This window comes from Labrus mixtus, chromosome 18, assembly GCF_963584025.1.
Source record: "Labrus mixtus chromosome 18, fLabMix1.1, whole genome shotgun sequence".
NCBI lineage: Eukaryota > Metazoa > Chordata > Actinopteri > Labriformes > Labridae > Labrus > Labrus mixtus.
Window position 1 is genome coordinate 25,580,482 of NC_083629.1, and position 21,659 is coordinate 25,602,140.

The 21,659-nt window shown below is 41.9% G+C and overlaps 5 gene segments (V, D, J or C); all 5 read right to left on the reverse strand.

Moving 5' to 3' along the window:
- LOC132992790 (M1-specific T cell receptor beta chain-like) overlaps window positions 1–21,659 on the reverse strand; it is a 72,583-nt gene that overhangs the window by 12,291 nt on the left and 38,633 nt on the right.
- Window positions 1,524–2,235, reverse strand: LOC132992791 (T cell receptor alpha variable 12-2-like). The segment is given in 2 exon segments: window positions 1,524–1,993; window positions 2,117–2,235. Coding segments are annotated over 2 exon segments (498 nt in total).
- Window positions 4,441–5,215, reverse strand: LOC132992792 (T cell receptor beta variable 19-like). The segment is given in 2 exon segments: window positions 4,441–4,944; window positions 5,065–5,215. Coding segments are annotated over 2 exon segments (435 nt in total).
- On the reverse strand, window positions 10,888–11,638 carry LOC132993238 (immunoglobulin kappa variable 1D-13-like). The segment is given in 2 exon segments: window positions 10,888–11,390; window positions 11,481–11,638. Coding segments are annotated over 2 exon segments (354 nt in total).
- Window positions 12,374–13,315, reverse strand: LOC132993206 (immunoglobulin kappa variable 1-39-like). The segment is given in 2 exon segments: window positions 12,374–12,940; window positions 13,031–13,315. Coding segments are annotated over 2 exon segments (354 nt in total).

The window sequence follows — 21,659 nt, forward strand, 5'->3', positions numbered from 1 at the left end:
GGTTGTTCCTGAAACCAGAACTTGAGTTTTCTCTGGACCTTTGTGTCGGATTGGGAAACTTCTGGAAGACCTATCTCCTCTTTATGAAGCTGGAAGTTACTGCTGTATCTACCAAGGTAAGATATTCTTTATTTTGCTGATATATGTTTAAGTAGGCTAATATCACAAGAGAGAGAGATGAAGGCCGCAGGCAGAGCGCCGGAGATAATGCTAACAGTGCTAATAGAACAACATCTCCTCCTCCAGTCTGATATTACTTTAATAAAACAGTTTTACAAGCAGAACATAATAATACAAAGTCAATATCAACTAAAGATTATTTTTAAACTCCAACATCTCAACTAGTTTCACAAATTAACTGAAACTAGCCTGTTGCTAAGCAACCGGAACGTTCTGTTGTACCGTTGGTGTCCATGGTAACCACAGAGCAGCTACTCTGCTGTATGAACCTTTACTGACTGTGAGCATGAAGCCAGTGACGTCAGAGTCTGTCAGCTGTAAATGTTGAAGTATTCAGAAGTCCTGCATGCTGAGGAGGAGGGATACATGTTGTGAAAACTCCCTGTGATGTTGTTCTACTTTATCATCACTTATGGACTACCTCTTGTCCAATCAGATTGCTTGATCAGAACTGTTGTATAAATCGTGTTTCCATGTTTTCTATCAGACACTAGTTTTTATAAATCATTTGTATAGTTTTTCTGGATTTTCACCAAAACATTCAGATGTTTTCCTCTCATCATTTAAATATCTCCCCTGCTGCTTTATGGATATATTTTGTTAGCATGTTGTGACAGGCTTTGTGAGCTGTGTGTTTTTGTTCTAGGCTAAGCTAACATTAGCCTATGGTAACGGTTGTTCTTCTTCAGGTTGATGTCTTGTGTTGCTTGCTAATGTTAGCTCATAGTGGAAAGTGTCTGTGTGTGTATGTGGTGTTGTCTTTGATTATGGATTGGTTGAACATATTTTTGATTTGGTTAGAATACATGCTTTTTTCATGCTCTGTTAGAGAATTCAGGCGTATCGAGTTAAATAAGACTATTAAAAATAAATAATGTTGGGCAGCTGGATCATAGCAATAATCATATTCCACCATTTTGATCGATATTGAGATCATGATCATCTGAACATACAGACTCTGAACACATTAACAGGGGCGGCTGTGGCTCAGTTGGTAGAGACGGTCGTCTCTCCACCGGCAGGTCGAGGGTTCGATCCCCAGCTCCTCCAGCCACATGTCCGCTGTCTCCTTGGGCAAGACACTAAACCTCGAGTTGCTCCTGCTGCTTTGTTGGCGGTGTATGAATTTGGCTTTATCTCGATTATATTTTTTTTAAGACCTCTGCAAGCCAAAATCGTAAATGAAATTGAAGCTCCATTAATCTCCAGCCCTAATATCAGGCATTGTTCAAATGTTTTTATAACCAAAAATAAATTCACAAAATCCATTTGTTGTGTTAGAACAGGTGTGTCACAGTTAAATGTGTTCCTGTGATGTGTTTATTTTAGTTTAAGTTTGGTTTTTATTTGTGTTTATTTCAGTTTGCCTTCATACTGTTTTCTTTATGAATTTTTACTCCCTGTGTAACAATTACTGAGACAAGTTCTGCTGACTTTCCTCTCTGCATCTTCAACTTGAAAATAAGAGAGTGAAGGGTTTTTAGTGAGGGGCTGATATTAAACCACATCACTGTGTTACTGGCAGCACAGAAATACACAGCTGAGTCTGATGGAGTCACACTGGGAATAATCAGAGCTCCTGTTGTAACGTCTTTTCTTATCATGTTAAACCGATCCTTGAACTTCTCCTCATAGTCGGGTTCACTGCTAGTGTAGCCGTATCCGATTAAATCCATCAGGCCGCTTTGTGTTTGCTGGTACCAGAGCATCACATTAAGATTTTCATCATCGTGACTGCAGTTAAATTCTACCCGGGCCTTTTCAACGACTACTTTTGGATGCAATGGTTGAAACGTCACACTCGATGCTCGATCTGTTGGGAAAACACAGTTTAAAAAGTATTTTAGACAAAAAAGACATGCAGAAATAACAGATGTATTTTCTGTTAATAACTTAAAGAAAATAATGAAATTGGTTTTTAAGTTGATATGATTACATGGAAGCAGGATGAGTAGAAATCCAATCACAGCTGGAGACATCCTTGACGCTGTCTAATCTGTAAATGCCTCATCAGCAGAGAATGGAGGGGGGTGTTTTTAGTGAGGGAGTGGCATTGAACCACATCACTGTGTTACTGGCAGCACAGAAATACACAGCTGAGTGTGACGGTTGTGCTTTGCTTATGATCAGAGCTCCTTTCTCTGGGCCGTCTCTTGTCAGGTTGAATTGTTCTCCAAACTGACCCTCATAATTGGGGGAGCTTTCATATCCGTAACCAATGAGGGTCAGAGACGTGCCGTCCTTTCTCTGTTGATACCAGAGCATGATAACAAGAGAAGTGTCATTATGGCTGCATTTGATCTCGACCTCTGTGTCCTTCTGCACTATCTGTGGATCAAACTTCACAAATGTCACAGCGCACGCCTGACCTGTGGAGGAAGCAGATTTAGATTAAACAGAGACAATACAGCATCTCTATAACTCAACATGTGTGTGAGCATTATAAACATGTTGAATAGTTTAATGTGACTGAGTAGAGAGCTTACATAAAAACAAAGTGAAGAGAAAACCAACTGTGTTCATAAGTGAAGACATTGTTGAGCACTAATGTGGGGAAAGCTGTGATAAGAGTGTCAGTGTAAAGAGGGAGGGGTCTGTGCGGTTTGATTCATAAAAGATTCATCCATGTGCTGTGCCTCCACCTGTTGGCTGAATTTATTCAGGACAGGAATCTGTACAGCTGCTGTAAATCACTGAGGTTCTTATTAAGCACAGTATTTTTAATCTTTCTTCTTTCTCCCTCCATAAAACAAACATTCTGTTATTTTAAACCTGGGGCCATTTTGTTTAAACATATTGTGATGTGCACAAACAAATTAGTTTGTTTGAAATTACTCCAGCAGATTATTTCAGTTTGCAGATACAAAACAGGCTGAAGGGGATGCACCACGTAATCCTTGCAAACTGACCCTAATCAATTACTCCCTCTAAAAATGCTTTTAGGGACACTCACACACCACGACTGTGATTTAGTGTCTGACAAGATTTAAAAATGTTCCCTGGGGAGGAAGACCCTTTTGTGCTGTTTATGCCTTTATTTTAGAGATGGGTCAGAGGATAGAGTCAGAAACAAGGCAGCGAGAGAGAGAGAGAGTGGGGAACGACCTGCGGTAAAGCAGCCACAGGTCGGATTCAACCCCGGGACGTCCGCACTGGAGGGCTTAACCTCTGTACATTGGGCACGCGCGCTTTAACCACTGGGCTACCAGCGCCTCAGAGGTATCCCCTTTCACAGAGTCCAAAACAAAGGGCCCAGTTTACAATCCACTCACACGGATTTGTAAACTGTCTGCACAATTTTACAATCTGTTTATGCAAATGCAACTCCACGTGCACCCATTTGTTAACTGTGGGAACTGATTTTTTTACGTTTTTTTCATACCTCAGCCTTTGGAGGCACAGCTCCTACTTATGAAAGAGGAAGAATGTGTTTGGGAAACTGGAAACCGCCGTTTTATGACTGCGTTTAAATTCACCAGACTCCTTTTTAAAAACACATTTACACTGGAGAGGTTAGGCTGCTGTTGTGTTGATCAGTGAGTTTCTTTTTTAATCAAACATTTGGTAGGATCCAAAATGACCCTCGGAGAACACCGACATCAAACAATGATGCAAAATACAAACCAAGGCAGCAGTGGACCCTCAGGCCCCATGTGCCATGAGGTAAAACCAACGTTTTTGTCTGGTGTTGAGTCTGGTGTCTTAAAGAAAGTCTAGAGTGTAACATCTTTAACTGTAGTCTCTTTGTGTATAGATCGTCTCTGTAACGTTGTCAGACTGTATCTGTACCCCAGCAGAATGTATAGATGTGGACTAATGTGCATGAAAGTGTGTTTTTAGAATCTCGTATCTGTTTTTTATTTCTTGCACTTTATAAAGCTTTCTTTGCACTGACTGAATTTCATTATACTCGTACAATGACAAATAAAACTATTCTATTTAATCAGAGAACTCTTTATATCTATAAGGCAAGTTTATTTATGTTGCACATTTCAACAACAAGGCAATTCAAAGTGCTTCACACAAGACATCAAAAGCATCATGACAGAGGAAAGAAAAGAAACATTAAAATAGAAAATTAAAAAAGTCACTGAAATGATTAAATCTGAACATATGTTCAAATAAAAATAATTCAAATTAAATTAATTGAAATAAATAAAGTAAAAATATAAAAAGAGTTAAAAGTTACAGTGCAGAGTTAAAGTTTAAAATCTTATTAAAATTGTTTAATGAAAGGCATTAAGACCTCAAAATATGTAGAAACAAGACCCGGCCGCCCAGGTTGATGAATAACCTTTAATTTAAAGCTCAAAATATGTAATATAAGTCTCAGGTATTATCCTCCTCCATGTGTTTTCCTTCATTCGATTACTCTCAATGTGAGTCAAGTGTCAGAACAACAAAGAGCTTCCCTGCTGTATGTTTTTGTCACAGGTCTGAGGTGTGCCACAGCACCGTGTAGACTAGCAGCACACAGATAAACCGCCTCGTCTTTCCTCTGAACGCTCTCTATCGACAGAGACCACTGCTTCTCCTCCTTCTTCTGTCTCACCGCCTGGTAACCAGATTTGAAATCCTCTTCAAAGGTTGCAGAGCCAGCTGATACCATCACCATTAACTGGAAACCTTGTCCTCTTAGCTGTCGATACCAGTACAGATATGGATAATCTGTCTCATTCTGGTAACAGTGCATCTCAGCTGAGCCGTTGGGACGTTTTGAGATGATTTGGGGCCACTGAGTGATCAGCACAGACTGAGAAACATCTGAAACACACAAAACACAAGAGAACAGATAATTCTCCTCAGGTGAAAGCGTTCATTCTCTTCAAAGCTTTTTATTTAACTCCAGATGATGTTTCTGTTTTAGTCTTTATAGATGTTTACCTGCAGCCCAGAGCAGAAAGAAAGTCCAGGTGATGAGGCCGGGGTTCATCCTCATTCAGGAAGAGTCAAAGAGTGAACATTCAGTGAGCTAACTCTTGAGATATGCGGGGAGGAAATGACATCAGAGTTTCTCCTATGTCCAATAGGCTCTCATAAAAACAACACATTTCACCTGGGGGTGCGGGGCCTTTTGTTTGAGTCACACCTTGTTGTGAAATCTCACAAAACCATAACCGAAAAAAGCATTTATAAGCCTGCACGATATGAGAGAAAAATGTGTAAATAAACATGTGCGATACTTCAAAACAAAGAGTGCATATGAGCTATAGATAGATAGATAGATAGATAATACTTTATTGTCAGACGTAGTCTGAAATTTGCCTTGGGTCACAGCGGCTCCGTTTGCGGCACAACAATTAAGACAGGAAACAAAGATACAAACATTTGACACAACACTCAAGATATAAACATTTGAAATGGCAAACAAATGCCCAGAGGCCCTAAACGTGCTTTGGTCGAGGATTCAGCTCCACATTCAATTTTAGGATTGATTGGTGAACAAAAGAGTGTTTCAGTCTGACCTTATTAAAACGTGGGACCCTGTATCTCCAGTTTGATGGTAATAGTTCATACTCTGTGTTCAGGGCGTGGTCAGGGTCAGAGGCGATGCAGTTAGCCAGTCTTAAAATGCTTTTGTTGTAGGCGGATTCAGAGAGTCTTTGCATGGGTTGGCCTACAATCTTAGAGCAGATGTTCAACTGCTGGAGCAGTCACCTGTGTTTGCAACATCTCATTTCTAAACCCTAAAGAAATCCAAAACACTGCTTTTTACTACTCTTAATGGTTACTGATTAATCTGAGAGTAGCTGATAGTTAGCTTAGCTTCATGTTTTGACAGCATGGACGTTCTACCCAAGCTTCTGTACATCTGGTAACAAATTGAGACTTTTGATTGTTGAAAAACAAAGTCCCATTTCCTCTTTATTACCCGGTAGGTTTGAAGCAGCAGGTGTGTGTTTGACACAGTGAGCTGCTGTGTTTTTGTAAAAGGAGTCAGAGGAGATGAAGCACCGTGCTGACTGGCTGCACAGAAATACTCTGCACTGTCTGCCGGGTTTATCTGAGAGATAACCAGCTCAGCCTCGCCCTTTGAATGACCTGTGATATTAAAACGTGCCTCAAAGTTCTTCTCCATGTTCTCCTTTTCATAATGAAGCAGTCCGATCAGCTCCATGGCCCTGTGGCCTCCTCCAGCTGCTGACTTGTGCTGGTACCAGAGCATGTAGGGATAGTCGTTGTCTCCATGGTTACAGGAAAGTCGGGTTTCCTCTTGTTCGGGTTTTATCAGCTGGTTTACGGGCGTTTGTTTGATCGTGAGGGAGAACACAAAGTCTAGAGGACAGAAGGAAAGTAGAGATGATGAACATGAAGGTTTGATGGTGTGATGAGAAGAACGACAGATGGTGTGAGTCTCTTACCTGTGAGCAGAGACAGAGAGAGAAACAAAATGAGAGACATTTCACACAGAGAGGAGCAAAGACATGAATGAAAACTCAGTGATGGGAGATCTCCCTTTATCGTACATGATGAAGGAGGAGGAGCTCACAGCTGTCTTCATGTCAGCGTGCTGTCACTGCTCTCTGCTGTTCAGTTTTACATTTAATCATAAAACACAGAGCAAATACACACATCACCTTCACTGAGAAATAACTTCTATCCTTGTTACTTTATCTACAGAGACAAACGTTGTATCACTTTTCACTGATCATGTTGTGTCTCATGTGGATCTTATGCAACATCTTGTTGGCTTTTTATGTATTTGTATCTGACCAACAAACCGATATTAAATGCTGAGAGATATTCTTATGGCACTGTAGTTTATCTAAAGCTTTTTTTTTTTTTTAAGATTTATTTTTGGGCTTTTTGTGCCTTTATTGTAGAGACAGGACAGTGGATAGAGATAAAGAGAGAGTAGAATGACATGCGGGAAAGGAGCCACAGGCCGGATTTGAACCCAGGCCGTCCGCTTGAAGGACTACAGCCTCCATACATGGGGCGCGAGCACTAACCACTGTGCCACCAGCGCCCCGGACATTTGCCATCTTGACTGCAAATGTAACCGCCACCATCACCCACAGTAACTGACCGATGTCGGCTTTGATGAACACGATAAAAATCATCTCACAGGAAGACACTTTAAATATTTTTTTCACTCTGAGAGACCCCCAAAACAGACGGTGTATTAAACAACACTGGACAACTTATTTTCAAGATTTTATATAAAAGTATTGTCATCATTTTTTCAACTCAAAGTTGATATGCAGAACAGAAAAACTCTCCAGTAATAATGGAGGCTGTTTTTATTTGAGTTTTGATCCTGTGTCAGGTGGTGTCAGGTGGTTTTCCTGTTGCTGTGGTCTGCTGGATCACTATCAGAGTTTTTGTATTAGAGAGACACTGTTTCCATTACTGTGCCTCTAAGCTGCTCCAAAATTTTCTCCCCCGTGTTCAGGGTGACTCAGGTTTCTGATGTGAAGATGAGCGGTCTTCTGTCCGTCTCCGCTCACGTTAAAATGGCTTTCAAACGCAGACTCGACATAACCACGTTTATAACTCATGTAGGCGATCAGCTTCAGTGAAGTGTCTCCTGCTGAGCGCTGATACCAGAGGATAGTGTCATAGCTCTGGATCTCATGAGTCAAGCTCATTTTCACTTCGCCCTTTGGTTTCATCAGCAGGTCAGCTGGAGTCTGAAACACTTTCTTTTCTTCACTGAGAGAAAGTCCTGAAAAGAGACACAAGATTTATTAGAACTACATTCATAAAATATATATATATCAGTTCATTGAGTGACAATCTTCAAAACATCTTCTTAAATGTGCAGTACCTTCAATCCAGAACAAAACAAAGATTAGAACGCTGTAACAGGACGCCATGATGCTGAATGTGAGGAGCCAGCCCGAATCTCTGCAGCGCGTTGATGATGAGAAGGAGGAGCAGGAAGTGATGTCATCAAATCAGAGCAGATGCTGAGACAAAAAAAACACTTTTCAGTCTTTTCTTGTTGTAGATCCAAATTGATGTAGAACACATTGCCTCTGGTCATTTCTGTAGTTGTATGTCAGAGTCCATATGTCCGTAGTAGGGCTCGGCACATTAATCATAAAATGAATTGAAACCGACATTCAGAACCTCTAATCCATGTAATCTTGCCCGTGACAATTATTTTGATTATTTTCAGGGCAGAGTCACATGACGACACGTCCAATCCACGACATGGAAGCAACGTCCGTCGTTTGGACACATTTAGTCTTTAGGGAAGATGACACCGAATAAAAAGAAGTCAAATGTAAACACTGAGGAAAAACTGTTCGCAAGAAATGCAGAAAGTTATTTATTTTCTACTGTTTCAGAGAAGTTCAGAGAGAGAGGGAGATGGAGGGAGAGAGGGAGAGAGGGAGATGGAGGGGGAGAGGTAGAGAGGGGAGCGAGAGAGAGGGGGGAGAGAGAGAGAGGGGGGAGAGAGAGAGGGGGGGAGAGAGAGGAGAGAGAGAGAGGGGTAGAGGTAGAGAGGGGCGAGAGAGAGAGGGGGAGAGAGAGAGGGGGGGAGAGAGGGAGAGAGAGAGGGGTAGTGGTAGAGAGAGGGGAGAGAGAGAGGGGTAGAGGTAGAGAGGGGCGAGAGAGAGAGGGGGAGAGAGAGGGGGGGGAGAGAGAGGAGAGAGAGAGGGGTAGAGGTAGAGAGAGAGAGAGGGGAGAGAGAGAGGGGTAGAGGTAGAGAGAGGGGAGAGAGAGAGGGGAGAGAGAGAGAGAGGGGTAGAGGTAGAGAGGGGAGAGAGAGAGGGGGAGAGAGAGAGGGGGGGAGAGAGAGGAGAGAGAGAGAGGGGTAGAGGTAGAGAGAGGGGAGAGAGAGAGGGGAGAGAGAGAGAGAGGGGTAGAGGTAGAGAGGGGAGAGAGAGAAGGGGAGAGAGAGAGGGGGATAGAGAGAGAGAGGGAGAGGGGAGAGAGAGAGAGAGGGGTAGAGGTAGAGAGAGGGGAGAGAGAGAGGGGAGAGAGAGAGAGAGGGGTAGAGGTAGAGAGGGGAGAGAGAGAGGGGGAGAGAGAGAGGGGGGAGAGAGAGGGGGATAGAGAGGGAGAGGGGAGAGAGAGAGAGAGGGGAGAGAGAGAGAGAGGGGTAGAGGTAGAGAGAGGGGAGAGAGAGAGGGGAGAGAGAGAGAGAGGGGTAGAGGTAGAGAGAGGGGAGAGAGAGAGGGGGGGTTGAGAGGTTTTTGTCAGGAGCAGGTGTCTGTTTGGTAGACTGTGGTGAACTAGCAGCACAGAAGTACGTCGCGGTGTGATCGAGTGCTTTCAGATCGATAATGGAAAGTGAGCCGTTCTTTTTGTCTCCACTCAGAACTCCAGCTAATCTGAAATGTTTCCTAAAGGGAACTTCCACACTTTTATTATTGAACTGTGAATATCCATATCCAACAAGTTTCAGAGCTGTGTCTCCAGGTGATAGCTGGTACCACAGCATCACTCTGTACTCGCTGTGGCCGTGTGTGCACAGAAGCTGCACGCTATCGCCAGCCTTCCTGATGACAGCAGAGGGAGACTGATGGACCTCGATCCCCCGACAAATACCTGCAGGAAGAAGAGATCGTTAAATTTAGACACGAAGGTGGAAAGTACGACACACCTTAATTTAAAAAGCATCTGTTACCTGTGAGGAAAAAGCAAAAGAGATATCTAATCATCATGTAGACGTCTGACATGGAGCTGAGTCTCTCTGCTGTGAGTCACTTTCTCACTAACAGGAGTCACTTCTGATGTAAAGAGGAGGCGGGGCTTAATGCAGCTGCATGTCAAACTGCTATCCAAACACTCCTCTTAAAAGCATCTGGAGATGTTTCAAAAGTCGACAGGGGAATCGTGACATTTTTTTGATAATTAGATGAATTATTTTTTTTTTAATGCCTTTATTTGATAGACGGGACATCAGATAGAGAGGGAGAGAGTGGAGAATGACATGTGAGGAGCCACAGGTCGGAATTGAACCCAGGCAACAGTCTGCGTCACTCAAGAAAAAGTATACCGGTAATTTAATTAATATTGATGAAAAAGTAAAAAATGTGCACAATACTGATTTGTCTTTGACTATGAGACTTCAGAAAACATGCATGAACAAACCACTAGGCCACCGGTGCCCCAATTTTTATTTTTCTAGTTTCTATCAAAACCACTGGATAGTAAGTTTTTAGAATAATTTGTATCTTGCTTGGATAACAAACAAATTTATTAGTTTAAGTTTCTCACAAAAGTCTAAATCCAAAATGGAGTCCCATCGATGGCGGTCTCCATGCTGGAAATGCTGTCTCAGTCTAACTTTCAGTCAACCTAACGACAGGCTGAGAGCTGGAGCTGAGGCGGGTTTTAAACCTCCTGACAAACCGTTACACCGCGCCCACCTGTCAATCAGGTCAGCTACACGCCTTATTGTGAATAACTCTTATCCTTCATCAAATCAAAACTGATGAGTCATCAAAACATTCACCCCCCGTACAGTGTGTGTCCATCGAGACATGAGCTAATCACACCTATTTATTTTTTATTTTTTTAGGTTGTTGTTAAAGCTGATATCAGAAGCCCCGTCCCTTCTTGATTTTGATTGGTCAATTATAGGGAGAAGTGACATTCTTTCACAGAGAGCGCTCAGGAGGGTGAGCGATAAAAACGCTGAACTACATTGTTTTTTTATTTTAGTTAAACAGTCCAACCAGTGAAAAAAGAATATTCTGTGGACAGAAGCCCTTATGGTGCTTCCTAATATCAAATATCCTTAATGGTGTACTAATAAACCACTGGTCCCCTATCCCCTTCCCTTATCTCTAACTGATGATGTGACTGCATCAAACCAGAATCCAACCACTAAAGCAGGTGTCTCTGAGCAGTTTCATTCACGTCTTATTTAAAAACCACGGATGAGAAAAACCCGTCGAGGGTTTTTGTAAAGTTCCCGGGGTCTTTTCATCAGCGTGCTTCTCTCGCTGCACAGTAATAAACTGCACTGTGCTCTGCTTTCACTCTTTTGAAAACCAGAGAGCCGTTCTTTTCTGTGTTTCCTCCCAAATCTCCAGTCATATTAAAATCTGCTTCATATGTGGCTTCCATGTTGACTGCTTTAAAGTTCAAATACCCGATGAGTTTCATAGCTGTGTCTCCAGGTGAGCGCTGGTACCAGAGCATCACCCGGTAGTCAGTTTTTTTATGGCTGCAGAAAATCTGCACTTTGTCTCCAGGTTGTGTCAGAACATCAGAGGGAGACTGAAGGACCTCCAGAGCCAGACCGCCTGAGCACAATAAAACAGAAACACATATTAAATTAGAGCTGGAGAATTAGAAGAAAACTTCAAAAGATTCAAACGTTGTCCAGTTATTACCTGAAAGGCAGCAGAGAACTAAAAGGCAGATCATCTTGTCAAATATAAAATAAGTTTGAGAAATCTGACTTATTGTCTCTACTCCTGATGAAGATCGGCAGCTCTACTGATGTGACTGAAGTTTAAAGAGGAAGGGGAGGTGATCAGGAAACACTGGTTAAAACTGTCAGAGAAAGCAGCCTGCAGGGAGGAGTTCTCCCTCTGAGTAGAGAATCATGTTTGGTATTCATGTGTGCATTAACATACACAATATATTTACTTTAATACATAACAAACAACGTGACAGATAAAAACGACCTTTGTCTTTAAAGTCTGCTCCCACACAGAAAAGGTGGAAGTGATTCATTCAGTTGAAATGACTGTATTCCTCCCTCTAAGAAAGTAGTCCCTTAGGTTCTGCAGCTTGATGTTCCTCTTCAGCAGCAGTCAAATCTGCAGATAGTAAAAAATATGCTGCTAACAAAACAAGTTTAAAACTAAAACAAAGCTCGGGGAGATAAATAATAATACTGCTGCTGCGTAAACAGTGTTTTTAGTCTACTGAGGCCAAACAGGTGCAAACACCTTTGGGACCTGAAATTCACTTTGTTTGTCTTTTCTTCTTTTCTTCTTTTCTTCTGCTGCACCGTTTATTGTTTTGTTATTTTGGGGCTTTTTGTGCCTTTAGAGACAGGACAGCAGATGGAGTCAGATATCAGGGACAGAGAGAGAAGGGAATTACATGTGGGGAAGGAGCCACAGGTCGGACTTGAACCTGAGCCGCCCGCTTTGAGGGCCACAACCTCTGTACATGGGCCGCGCGCCCTAACCAATCAGCTACTTGTGTTTTTCTTTTGTTCTGATAAATGTATCCAAGCTATTTGGACCTGAGTGGGAAAAACAGGACTTAAAAAAACATTCATCTGTTTCTTTATTGAACTAGATTTTGAGTCTGACATCAAATCAATGTGAGCGACGTTGATCCAGCTGTTGCCTCTTTGTGTGAGATTTAAAAAGGTCGCAGGAGATGAAACAGCATCACTGTTAACAGGATGTGACAGATAACCTGGAGCAGCTGGCTGTTTGTGGTCTCTTTCTTTTCTAATATCAAACCATCAGAGTTGGTTTAGAGTTTTTGTATCAATGAGAGTGGATTAGCAGTCAGTGTGCATAGCTAGCTGCACAGTAATACACTGCACTGTGATCTGGTTTCACTCTTTTGAAAACCAGAGAGCCGTTCTTTTCTGTGTTTCCTCCCAAATCTCCAGTCATATTAAAATCTGCTTCATATGTGGCTTCCATGTTGACTGCTTTAACGTTCAAATACCCGATGAGTTTCATAGCTGTGTCTCCAGGTGAGCGCTGGTACCAGAGCATCACCCGGTAGTCAGTTTTTTTATGGCTGCAGAAAATCTGCACTTTGTCTCCAGGTTGTGTCAGAACATCAGAGGGAGACTGAAGGACCTCCAGAGCCAGACCGCCTGAGCACAATAAAACAGAAACACATATTAAATTAGAGCTGGAGAATTAGAAGAAAACTTCAAAAGATTCAAACGTTGTCCAGTTATTACCTGAAAGGCAGCAGAGAACTAAAAGGCAGATCATCTTGTCAAATATAAAATAAGTTTGAGAAATCTGACTTATTGTCTCTACTCCTGATGAAGATCGGCAGCTCTACTGATGTGACTGAAGTTTAAAGAGGAAGGGGAGGTGATCAGGAAACACTCTCACTGTACGCTAGAAGTCAAAGGTTAAAACTGTCAGAGAAAGCAGCCTGCAGGGAGGAGTTCTCCCTCTGAGTAGAGAATCATGTTTGGTATTCATGTGTGCATTAACATACACAATATATTTACTTTAATACATAACAAACAACGTGACAGATAAAAACGACCTTTGTCTTTAAAGTCTGCTCCCACACAGAAAAGGTGGAAGTGATTCATTCAGTTGAAATGACTGTATTCCTCCCTCTAAGAAAGTAGTCCCTTAGGTTCTGCAGCTTGATGTTCCTCTTCAGCAGCAGTCAAATCTGCAGATAGTAAAAAATATGCTGCTAACAAAACAAGTTTAAAACTAAAACAAAGCTGGGGAAGATAAATAATACTGCTGCTGCGTAAACAGTGTTTTTAGTCTACTGAGGCCAAACAGGTGCAAACACCTTTGGGACCTGAAATTCACTTTGTTTGTCTTTTCTTCTTTTCTTCTGCTGCACCGTTTATTGTTTTGTTATTTTGGGGCTTTTTGTGCCTTTAGAGACAGGACAGCAGATGGAGTCAGATATCAGGGACAGAGAGAGAAGGGAATTACATGTGGGGAAGGAGCCACAGGTCGGACTTGAACCTGAGCCGCCGGCTTTGAGGGCCACAACCTCTGTACATGGGCCGCGCGCCCTAACCAATCAGCTACTTGTGTTTTTCTTTTGTTCTGATAAATGTATCCAAGCTATTTGGACCTGAGTGGGTCGGTCTCATTTGAACAGACTCATGTCCAGCAGTCCATATATCTGACTTAAACAACATTCATCTAAATGTTAAAATGCTTCTTGAAGGCCTCCTCTGGCTCAATGGTGCTGTAAGACACATGTCCGATGCGTTTCAGAGCGTTGTCTCCAGGAGTTTTCTGGTACCACTGCATGAGTGTGAAGTCGGTCTTGTTATGTGTGCAGACCAGCTGGACTGTTCCTCCGGGTCGTCTGAGGAGAGCCGGAGGAGTTTGTTTGACTTCAACACAAAGACAAACACCTGGAAATACAAAAAAAGAATGAATCAACTGTGTAGAGACTGAAGGATGAGGTGTAACTGCTGCATAGTGAAAGAGATTACCAACGAGCCACGATAAGTGTGTGTGTGTGTGTGTGTGTGTGTGTGTGTGTGTGTGTGTGTGTGTGTGTGTAAGTAATACTGCCGGTATTTTCCTGTTTCGGCAGTGCCCGTCCTGCAGCGTGTCTACGTGTCGAGCGACTAGAGGAGACTCTGCGAGGGAAGCAGCAGGCGATCGGGACAATTCCCTCACTGTTTTAGTTTGTTGGAACTGACTGAGTGACTTTTAGGCTCATACGTTTTAAGTGCTGCACTTTTAACTCTCCCATGTTTTATCTGACTTGTAGTCCTCTCTTTTAGCAAAGACGTTTTGGGACAGTTTTATTCTTTCATTTCTTTTGAAGTGGGTTTTAATGTGATGCAATGTCACTATAAATAAATCTGTTTTGCACCAGCACATCATTGTTTTACATCTTTTTGAGTAGGCCTACTGTCTCTCACCCCGATAGCCCAAACCAAACTTGTCAATGTTCATCAATTCTTTACTCTTTTTAAAGAGCACATTTCACCCCACTTACTGTACCATAGGCTCCAGTGGAATGATCATAGACAGTATCCAGGTAAGGTGACACAAGATCATTTATAATTTGGCTAAACTGTTGGAGATAATATGAAAAAAAAAGACAAAATCAGCACCAGATAAACAAAGAGCCAATGTGAAAGAGATGCTACAAGATAAAAAGCTGTATTTTACAGCTATAACCTTTCTCTCCCTCAACAAGTTTAAGAAAAAGTGAGCATTGCAGCCTACAAGGAGTTGGAGGGGGATTGTCATATTAGGCTGTATTAGTTTAACTAGGACTTAGAAGCTTACACTGCCATCCCTCTACCACCACTGGGGAAGTGTGATCACAACCTGCTCCTTCTTAACCCAAAGTACAAGCCACAGATTCAGAGACACCCAGTAACCACACGCACCTTCAGAAAGTGGTCTCCTGAGGCAGTGGAGACACTAAGAGACTGTTTTGAGTGGACTGACTGCAGCACCCTGCAAGAGCCACACGGTGAGGACATTGAGGGGGTCACACACTGCACAACTGACTACATGAACTTCTGTATGGATGTTGTAGTTCCCACAAAAACTGTGCGCTGCTTCCCGAACAACAAGCCCTGGATTAATGTCAAGGACATCCTTAACAGGAAGAAGAGGGCATTCAAGGATGGAGAGCAGGCAGAGCAGGCAGAGCTGAAGCGCGTGCAGGGGGAACTCAAGGTCCGGCTCAGAGAGGCAAAGGAGGAGTACAGAAGGAAGGTGGAGAAGAAGCTGCAGAACAACAACACGAGAGAGGTCTGGGAGGGCATGAAAACCATAACAGGCTGCAAGAAGAAAGGTAACAACACAGAAGATGGGAACCCTGTGAGAGCAAAGCAGCTCAACCTGTTTTTTAACAGCTTTGACTAGCAGGCCACTGCAGCTAGTGTCTGTCCCCCCAGCACCTCTCTTCACACCCCTGACGACTCTAACCCCCCAAACACCATCCCAGATACACCTATTAAGTTGGCACTACTTAATGTGAGATCACTCAAATAAGAATAATTCCTTTGTTGCTGTTCACAGGAATACCAGTAGATGGCGACCTTACCATTCAAAATCAATTTTTGTTGATGCTGACTTCATGCATCCTATCTCAGCAAACATACAGTTTAAAGAACTGTCCTCATTAAGAGCTAATTATGATTTCATTGAAAGCTCAAATGGAATTGCAGGTTTAAGAGTCTGAAATGAGGTTCTCTTGAAAAAATAACAATACAGTGACGCTAAAAATATAACATACTGACATTTAACACTTTGGACCATGCATTTTAAGTCCCGCATCACATCTGTTGTAGTTGATGCAAAGGAGGCTGCCTTAATAACTCTAGCATGCCATAAATGCCACATCTCATATCATATGAGATATTGTGTTTTGTGGAAGTGGCAGATTGTGATAAAGGGGCAGCTTAGAGATTGATGCACTTGACCTGAGTAGCTAGAGGCGGTTGTTGTCATTTTACCACTTTAGCGGTCATTTAGCCTCTTAATGAAGCGGCTTTGTATGACTTTGAAGTTCATATTCCGTCTTTGTGGTGGTTTGACAACTCTTTGTTATCATTTTGTGTCTCTTGTGCAGAATTTTTCTCATGATGTGCCCCACCCCGCTGTCATTATTACATGTTTTTTAATGCATTTTTCACATCTTTAGTGTTTATTGCATGCCTTTAAGGGAATTTTATCTCTTTCATTCTCTAGTTGTTTTGCATGTCATTGTCAATCAGTAAATTCATCATAGCGCCAATTCATAACAAGTGTTATCTCAAGAGGCTTTACCAAAAGAAAAGTTTGTTTAATACATCTCCTTTTGTTGTCTCTTTATTTGAAGTAATTTTGTCTCTCACGTATTCTTTTTGGATCTTTTTCCTCTTTGTTGTTTTTCACATCATTTTGTATTGATTTAATAGGTCTTTCATGCCATTTCAAATTTCTTTGGTCATTCTCTGTGTGGTCATTTTGCATCTGTGTTCTTTTTGTGCTTTTCAGTTATTTTTTTATTTCCCTCTGCTTTGTTTTAAACTGTCAGTTGTTTAGTGTCTCTTTTTGGTGGTTTTGGATTGCTGTTGTCATTTACATGTCTGTGTCTCTTCATCAATAGATCAGCTTCTTTTCAGTGTATCATTATGGTCATTTGGCATCTCTATGTCTTGTTTTGGGTCTCTTCGTGGCTTGTTTGAATCAGTTCCCACACAAAGACCTGGGCCCAAGTATATTTCCGTTCTCATTTAATTTTTCATTTATTCATAAAATTGCTGCGTGCGCGAGAGAGAGCGGGTGAGAGAGAGCGCGTGAGAGAGAGTGCAGGCGCGCGCTCCGCAGGCTCTGTGCAACCAGAGCCTCTGTATTATAAGTATCTGCGTTCAACATAGCAAAACTGCCTTTCAAAAAAAAAATCCCTCTCGACTCCTGCGGAGTGTTAACACTAGAACCGCCAAGACCGTCTGCCCGACGGTTTGCCTTTTTATAATACAAAGAACTCCTTTTCAATAAAAACTACGGGCCTCTCATCCAATGACTTTTCTTAAATATGTGTCCTGTATGTTTTCTGAAGCCTATGTGTAACTAAATTAAAACACACAAGATTTCTGAGCATTTATACCTCTAACCGCCGCCGCCTTCACATTGACAGCAGTTGAAAATGATACATTTCCCTGGATTGTTTTCGCGCGTCGTTTTAATTTTTATTCGTTATTGTTTCTATTTATAGACTTCAGATATATGCGCAGGAATTTAACAAAGAGCGACAGATAGATAGGAGATACAAATAGATAGAGACCATAGACAGATAGATACATGCTCATTCTTGAGCCGGCAAAGGAACAGAGAGAGGAACACCTGCGTGTCAAGGCCAGTCTGACGTCGGTGCCCGTGGAGCCACAACATCCACAAGAGCTGAGAAGGAGGCAGTATCAGACAAACACGCACTGCAAGAAAAACATGACCATTGTCTCCTGCAAGGGGTGCAAGCACCCTGAGTGGGAAGTGCACCGTAAAGGTTGAGCATGACGTGCCGCGGCGCTGTCCAAGGTGCCGATCGATCATTTGTTCATCTTTTTGTTTGTTCGCCGCTGCATCTCTTATGGAGTTCTGCAGTTATTTTTGTAGGCTATATAGTTTGTCATGCCCATAGATAGCCGTGGTTTTTGTTGTTGTTGTTTTTGGCGTGCGTGTGTGTGTTGGTCAATGATTTCGGTAACACTTTATTTTGATAGTCCATCTGTTGACACTCAACAAGCTATCAGTAGAAAATCAGTAAAAGTTATGTTGAATACATAACTTTTTCAACAGACAAGTTATATACATTCAACTAACTATTAGTAGACTATAAGGTGCATTTCAAGTTGTTACAACATTTTGCAAAAAAGTGTCTTCCGACTCAATTATAATTTTAAACAGGTTATTGATAGACTTTCAACTAACTATCTGTAGATTGTCAACTTCTTGTAAGTTGACACTCAACTACTCTGAATCAATCTGTCAGTTGAAAGTCAACAGTATCCCTCATCAAATGACTGACTGTTGATACTCTGTTGGTTGTCAACTACAGATTAGATTAATTGACTATCAGTGGATAAGATACTACTTTGTAGTTGACTATCTGTTGATTGTCAACATATATAAAGATGACTATCAACAAGCATTTGTAGACCTGTGTTAGGACTATCCAATTAAAGTGAAAACAGTTGAGAACAGTTCAAACTCTATAAACTATCAACAGAGCAAAACAAAGACAAGTTTGCACAACTGCATATCTGAGAAGGAAAGCTCATTTATTTGAACTACAAAACGTACTCAGGCACACAAAATGACAGCAACATTTCAGTATACTGATGTGTGTGTGTGTGTGTGTAAGAGGGTGAGAGAAAGAGAATGAGATATTTTAAGTACCTAGAGCAGAATAAGAAAACAAGAAAGCAATTGTAGCAGCTATGAAAAATATAAATTATATAATAACTATAAATATAATTCAAGTTAAAGGAACACAAAGCTGGACCACAACCACCACTACAGGCACACAATACCTGGAGAAAAAATAAATAAAAAAATGCACTAGCAGCGCATAGGTATTTTACAAATCAATTTAAGTTATTCTCTAACTTCTTTAGATACGGTGCAGGGAGAACTATAAACTAAAACAAACTACACCAACAGAGGGACAAGTCACAACATGGATCTTATCTTTATCTAAGGCAACCACAAAAATAATATAACTCTCTGATGCTAATAACAAAAAAAACAAAACAGCTATCTTGTTGCCCTCATTCAGTCCTTTTTGACAGAAAAGGGGATGAGCTGCTTTTTTCTTTTCATTTTAATTATTTTCTCTGCCAGGTCTGTCAGGTTTTGCCAGTTTTAAAAGTGTATGTTTTTGTTCCTGAACTGCTCAAGTACACTTTTGTCTACCATGTATATCTCAGCAGTTGCTGCTGTGTCCTTGACAGCATTTCTAGAAACATGTGCCTTGTTAAAAGCTTTTGTCAGCTTGAGGCCTCCTTTGATGAGTTTGAGGACACGCCGATATCGCCTCACAACATCTGCGATGGTTGACACTGAAAAAACAAAAACAAATTACAACTGTAAAACATTCATTTGAAAACAGGTAGATTGTTGTGGTGTATATTAGTTGCAGGGTAATGGCCCAAAGTTCAACTTTGGTACACTTTGAAGGGATGGAATGGCAGCTTTAACCAATAGCAACAATGTGTGGGTGTAGACTCCACTGTAGGTGCGTGGTTTGTCTCTATTTGACATGACGTTTGGGATGAATTTGATTGGATCTTTTTTTATTGGTCAAAACAAGTAAACGCTGATGAGTCATCAGATAATTTAATATGTTTTGCAGGAAGAGAGAATGTAGATTTGGCCCTTTCCTAAAAGCCACAGTTCAGTATGGAGTGCAGACTTTCCAGTAGGGGGTGTCAGTAGACTGGTTTTGTGCAGTATGGTTCGGATGCTTCCTTTCAGGGAATGAATTGTATTTAAACTCCCACAATGCTGTGCAAAACTAAACGTAAAACATCATTTCACGTGCGCCTCCAAAATAAAACAAACGAGGATGGATTCAGCCGGTTCCGGTACGAGCCTTTCAAATGTTAAGATGTTAAATTGTTTTCCTGCAATGTGAAGTTTTGTATTATTTACTGAGCCATCGTGCAAATCACACCTGAGTTGGAGTGTCGATAACATGAGGCGAGCTAATGGCGCCACTTCCAAACTGAATAAATCAAACGAAGTAGGAACAAATATCGGCCTACTGTGCGCGCCTACTGAATAGTAGGTACTAACAGTATACAGCACAGAGAGAAGGAGCTGTCTACAGTCAGATCCCATATTTTGGAAACTGGGTACAAATGACCATATATTACATTTGGATATATCCTCCCCCCAAATCCTTAATCTAAAATTTTGTTTGATCACGTTCAACATATTTTTAAAATAAATCCAATGTTGTCAGAGAGGAACCTAAAAGTTAGCTTTTTTAAATTTACATTTCTATGTGGCTTCTAAAGGCCTAAAACAAGCTACTGTAGATGTATTTGCACTTTTGGTAGCTATGTTATTCAGTGCATGTTTTGGTGAAAATAAAAATCAGGTCTCACCATATTGTCTGCTTTAGTTGCTTCAAGCCATGCTATGTGATGTTATTTTAAAGAACTGAGGAAGCATGTGCAAGAAGGTAATTCTTCAGGGGACGCCCTACCCCCGACGGTCTGAATTTTAAAGGAGAGAGACACAAAGACAGAGATCTTCCTCTGTCAATAGACATGTACGAATGTCGCGCAATTTCAGTGCGAGCCAATAAAAAATACATCGGTACCTCGCTCTCCTTTGCCCTTTGACCTCTTCGCCTTTTTGTTTGATTTTTTGCTTCTGTTCTTGTTTTTCTTTTTATACTTCTTCCTTTTCTTCTTTTTCTCTTCAGAGGAGGTAGAGCTTGAGTGCAAATCACTGCTGGAGTCACTGTTAGAGCTGTCACTGCTGGAGTCACTGTTAGAGCTGTCAGTGCTGGAGTCACTGTTAGAGCTGTCAGTGCTGGAGTCACTGTTAGAGCTGTCAGTGCTGGAGTCACTGTTAGAGCTGTCACTGCTGGAGTCACTGTTAGAGCTGTCAGTGCTGGAGTCACTGTTAGAGCTGTCAGTGCTGGAGTCACTGTTAGAGCTGTCAGTGCTGGAGTCACTGTTAGAGCTGTCAGTGCTGGAGTCACTGTTAGAGCTGTCAGTGCTGGAGTCACTGTTAGAGAGCTGTCAGTGCTGGAGTCACTGTTAGAGCTGTCAGTGCTGGAGTCACTGTTAGAGCTGTCAGTGCTGGAGTCACTGTTAGAGCTGTCAGTGCTGGAGTCACTGTTAGAGCTGTCAGTGCTGGAGTCACTGTTAGAGCTGTCACTGCTGGAGTCACTGTTAGAGCTGTCAGTGCTGGAGTCACTGTTAGAGCTGTCACTGCTGGAGTCACTGTTAGAGCTGTCAGTGCTGGAGTCACTGTTAGAGCTGTCACTGCTGGAGTCACTGTTAGAGCTGTCAGTGCTGGAGTCACTGTTAGAGCTGTCACTGCTGGAGTCACTGTTAGTCACTGTCATATCCAGTGTCAGTTCCTATCTCCATGTTCCTATCTGTGAAAAACAGAAGAAGACATTTTTTATGGTCTGTGCTACAAATTGCCAACTTCTGACGCGGTGGGCACTGCGCCGCTGTCAAGCCCATTCATTGTGTATCTCCTCGCCGCCGAGTTGAGCACAGCAAAGGGTCTTGTCGTTCTTGAGCGCTGCGCAGAAGTTAAAACATTTTCTACTTGAGCGCAGCGCTCCCTGACGTCACCTCTGTGTGTCCAATAGGAGGGTAGCTCAGATCACAATAA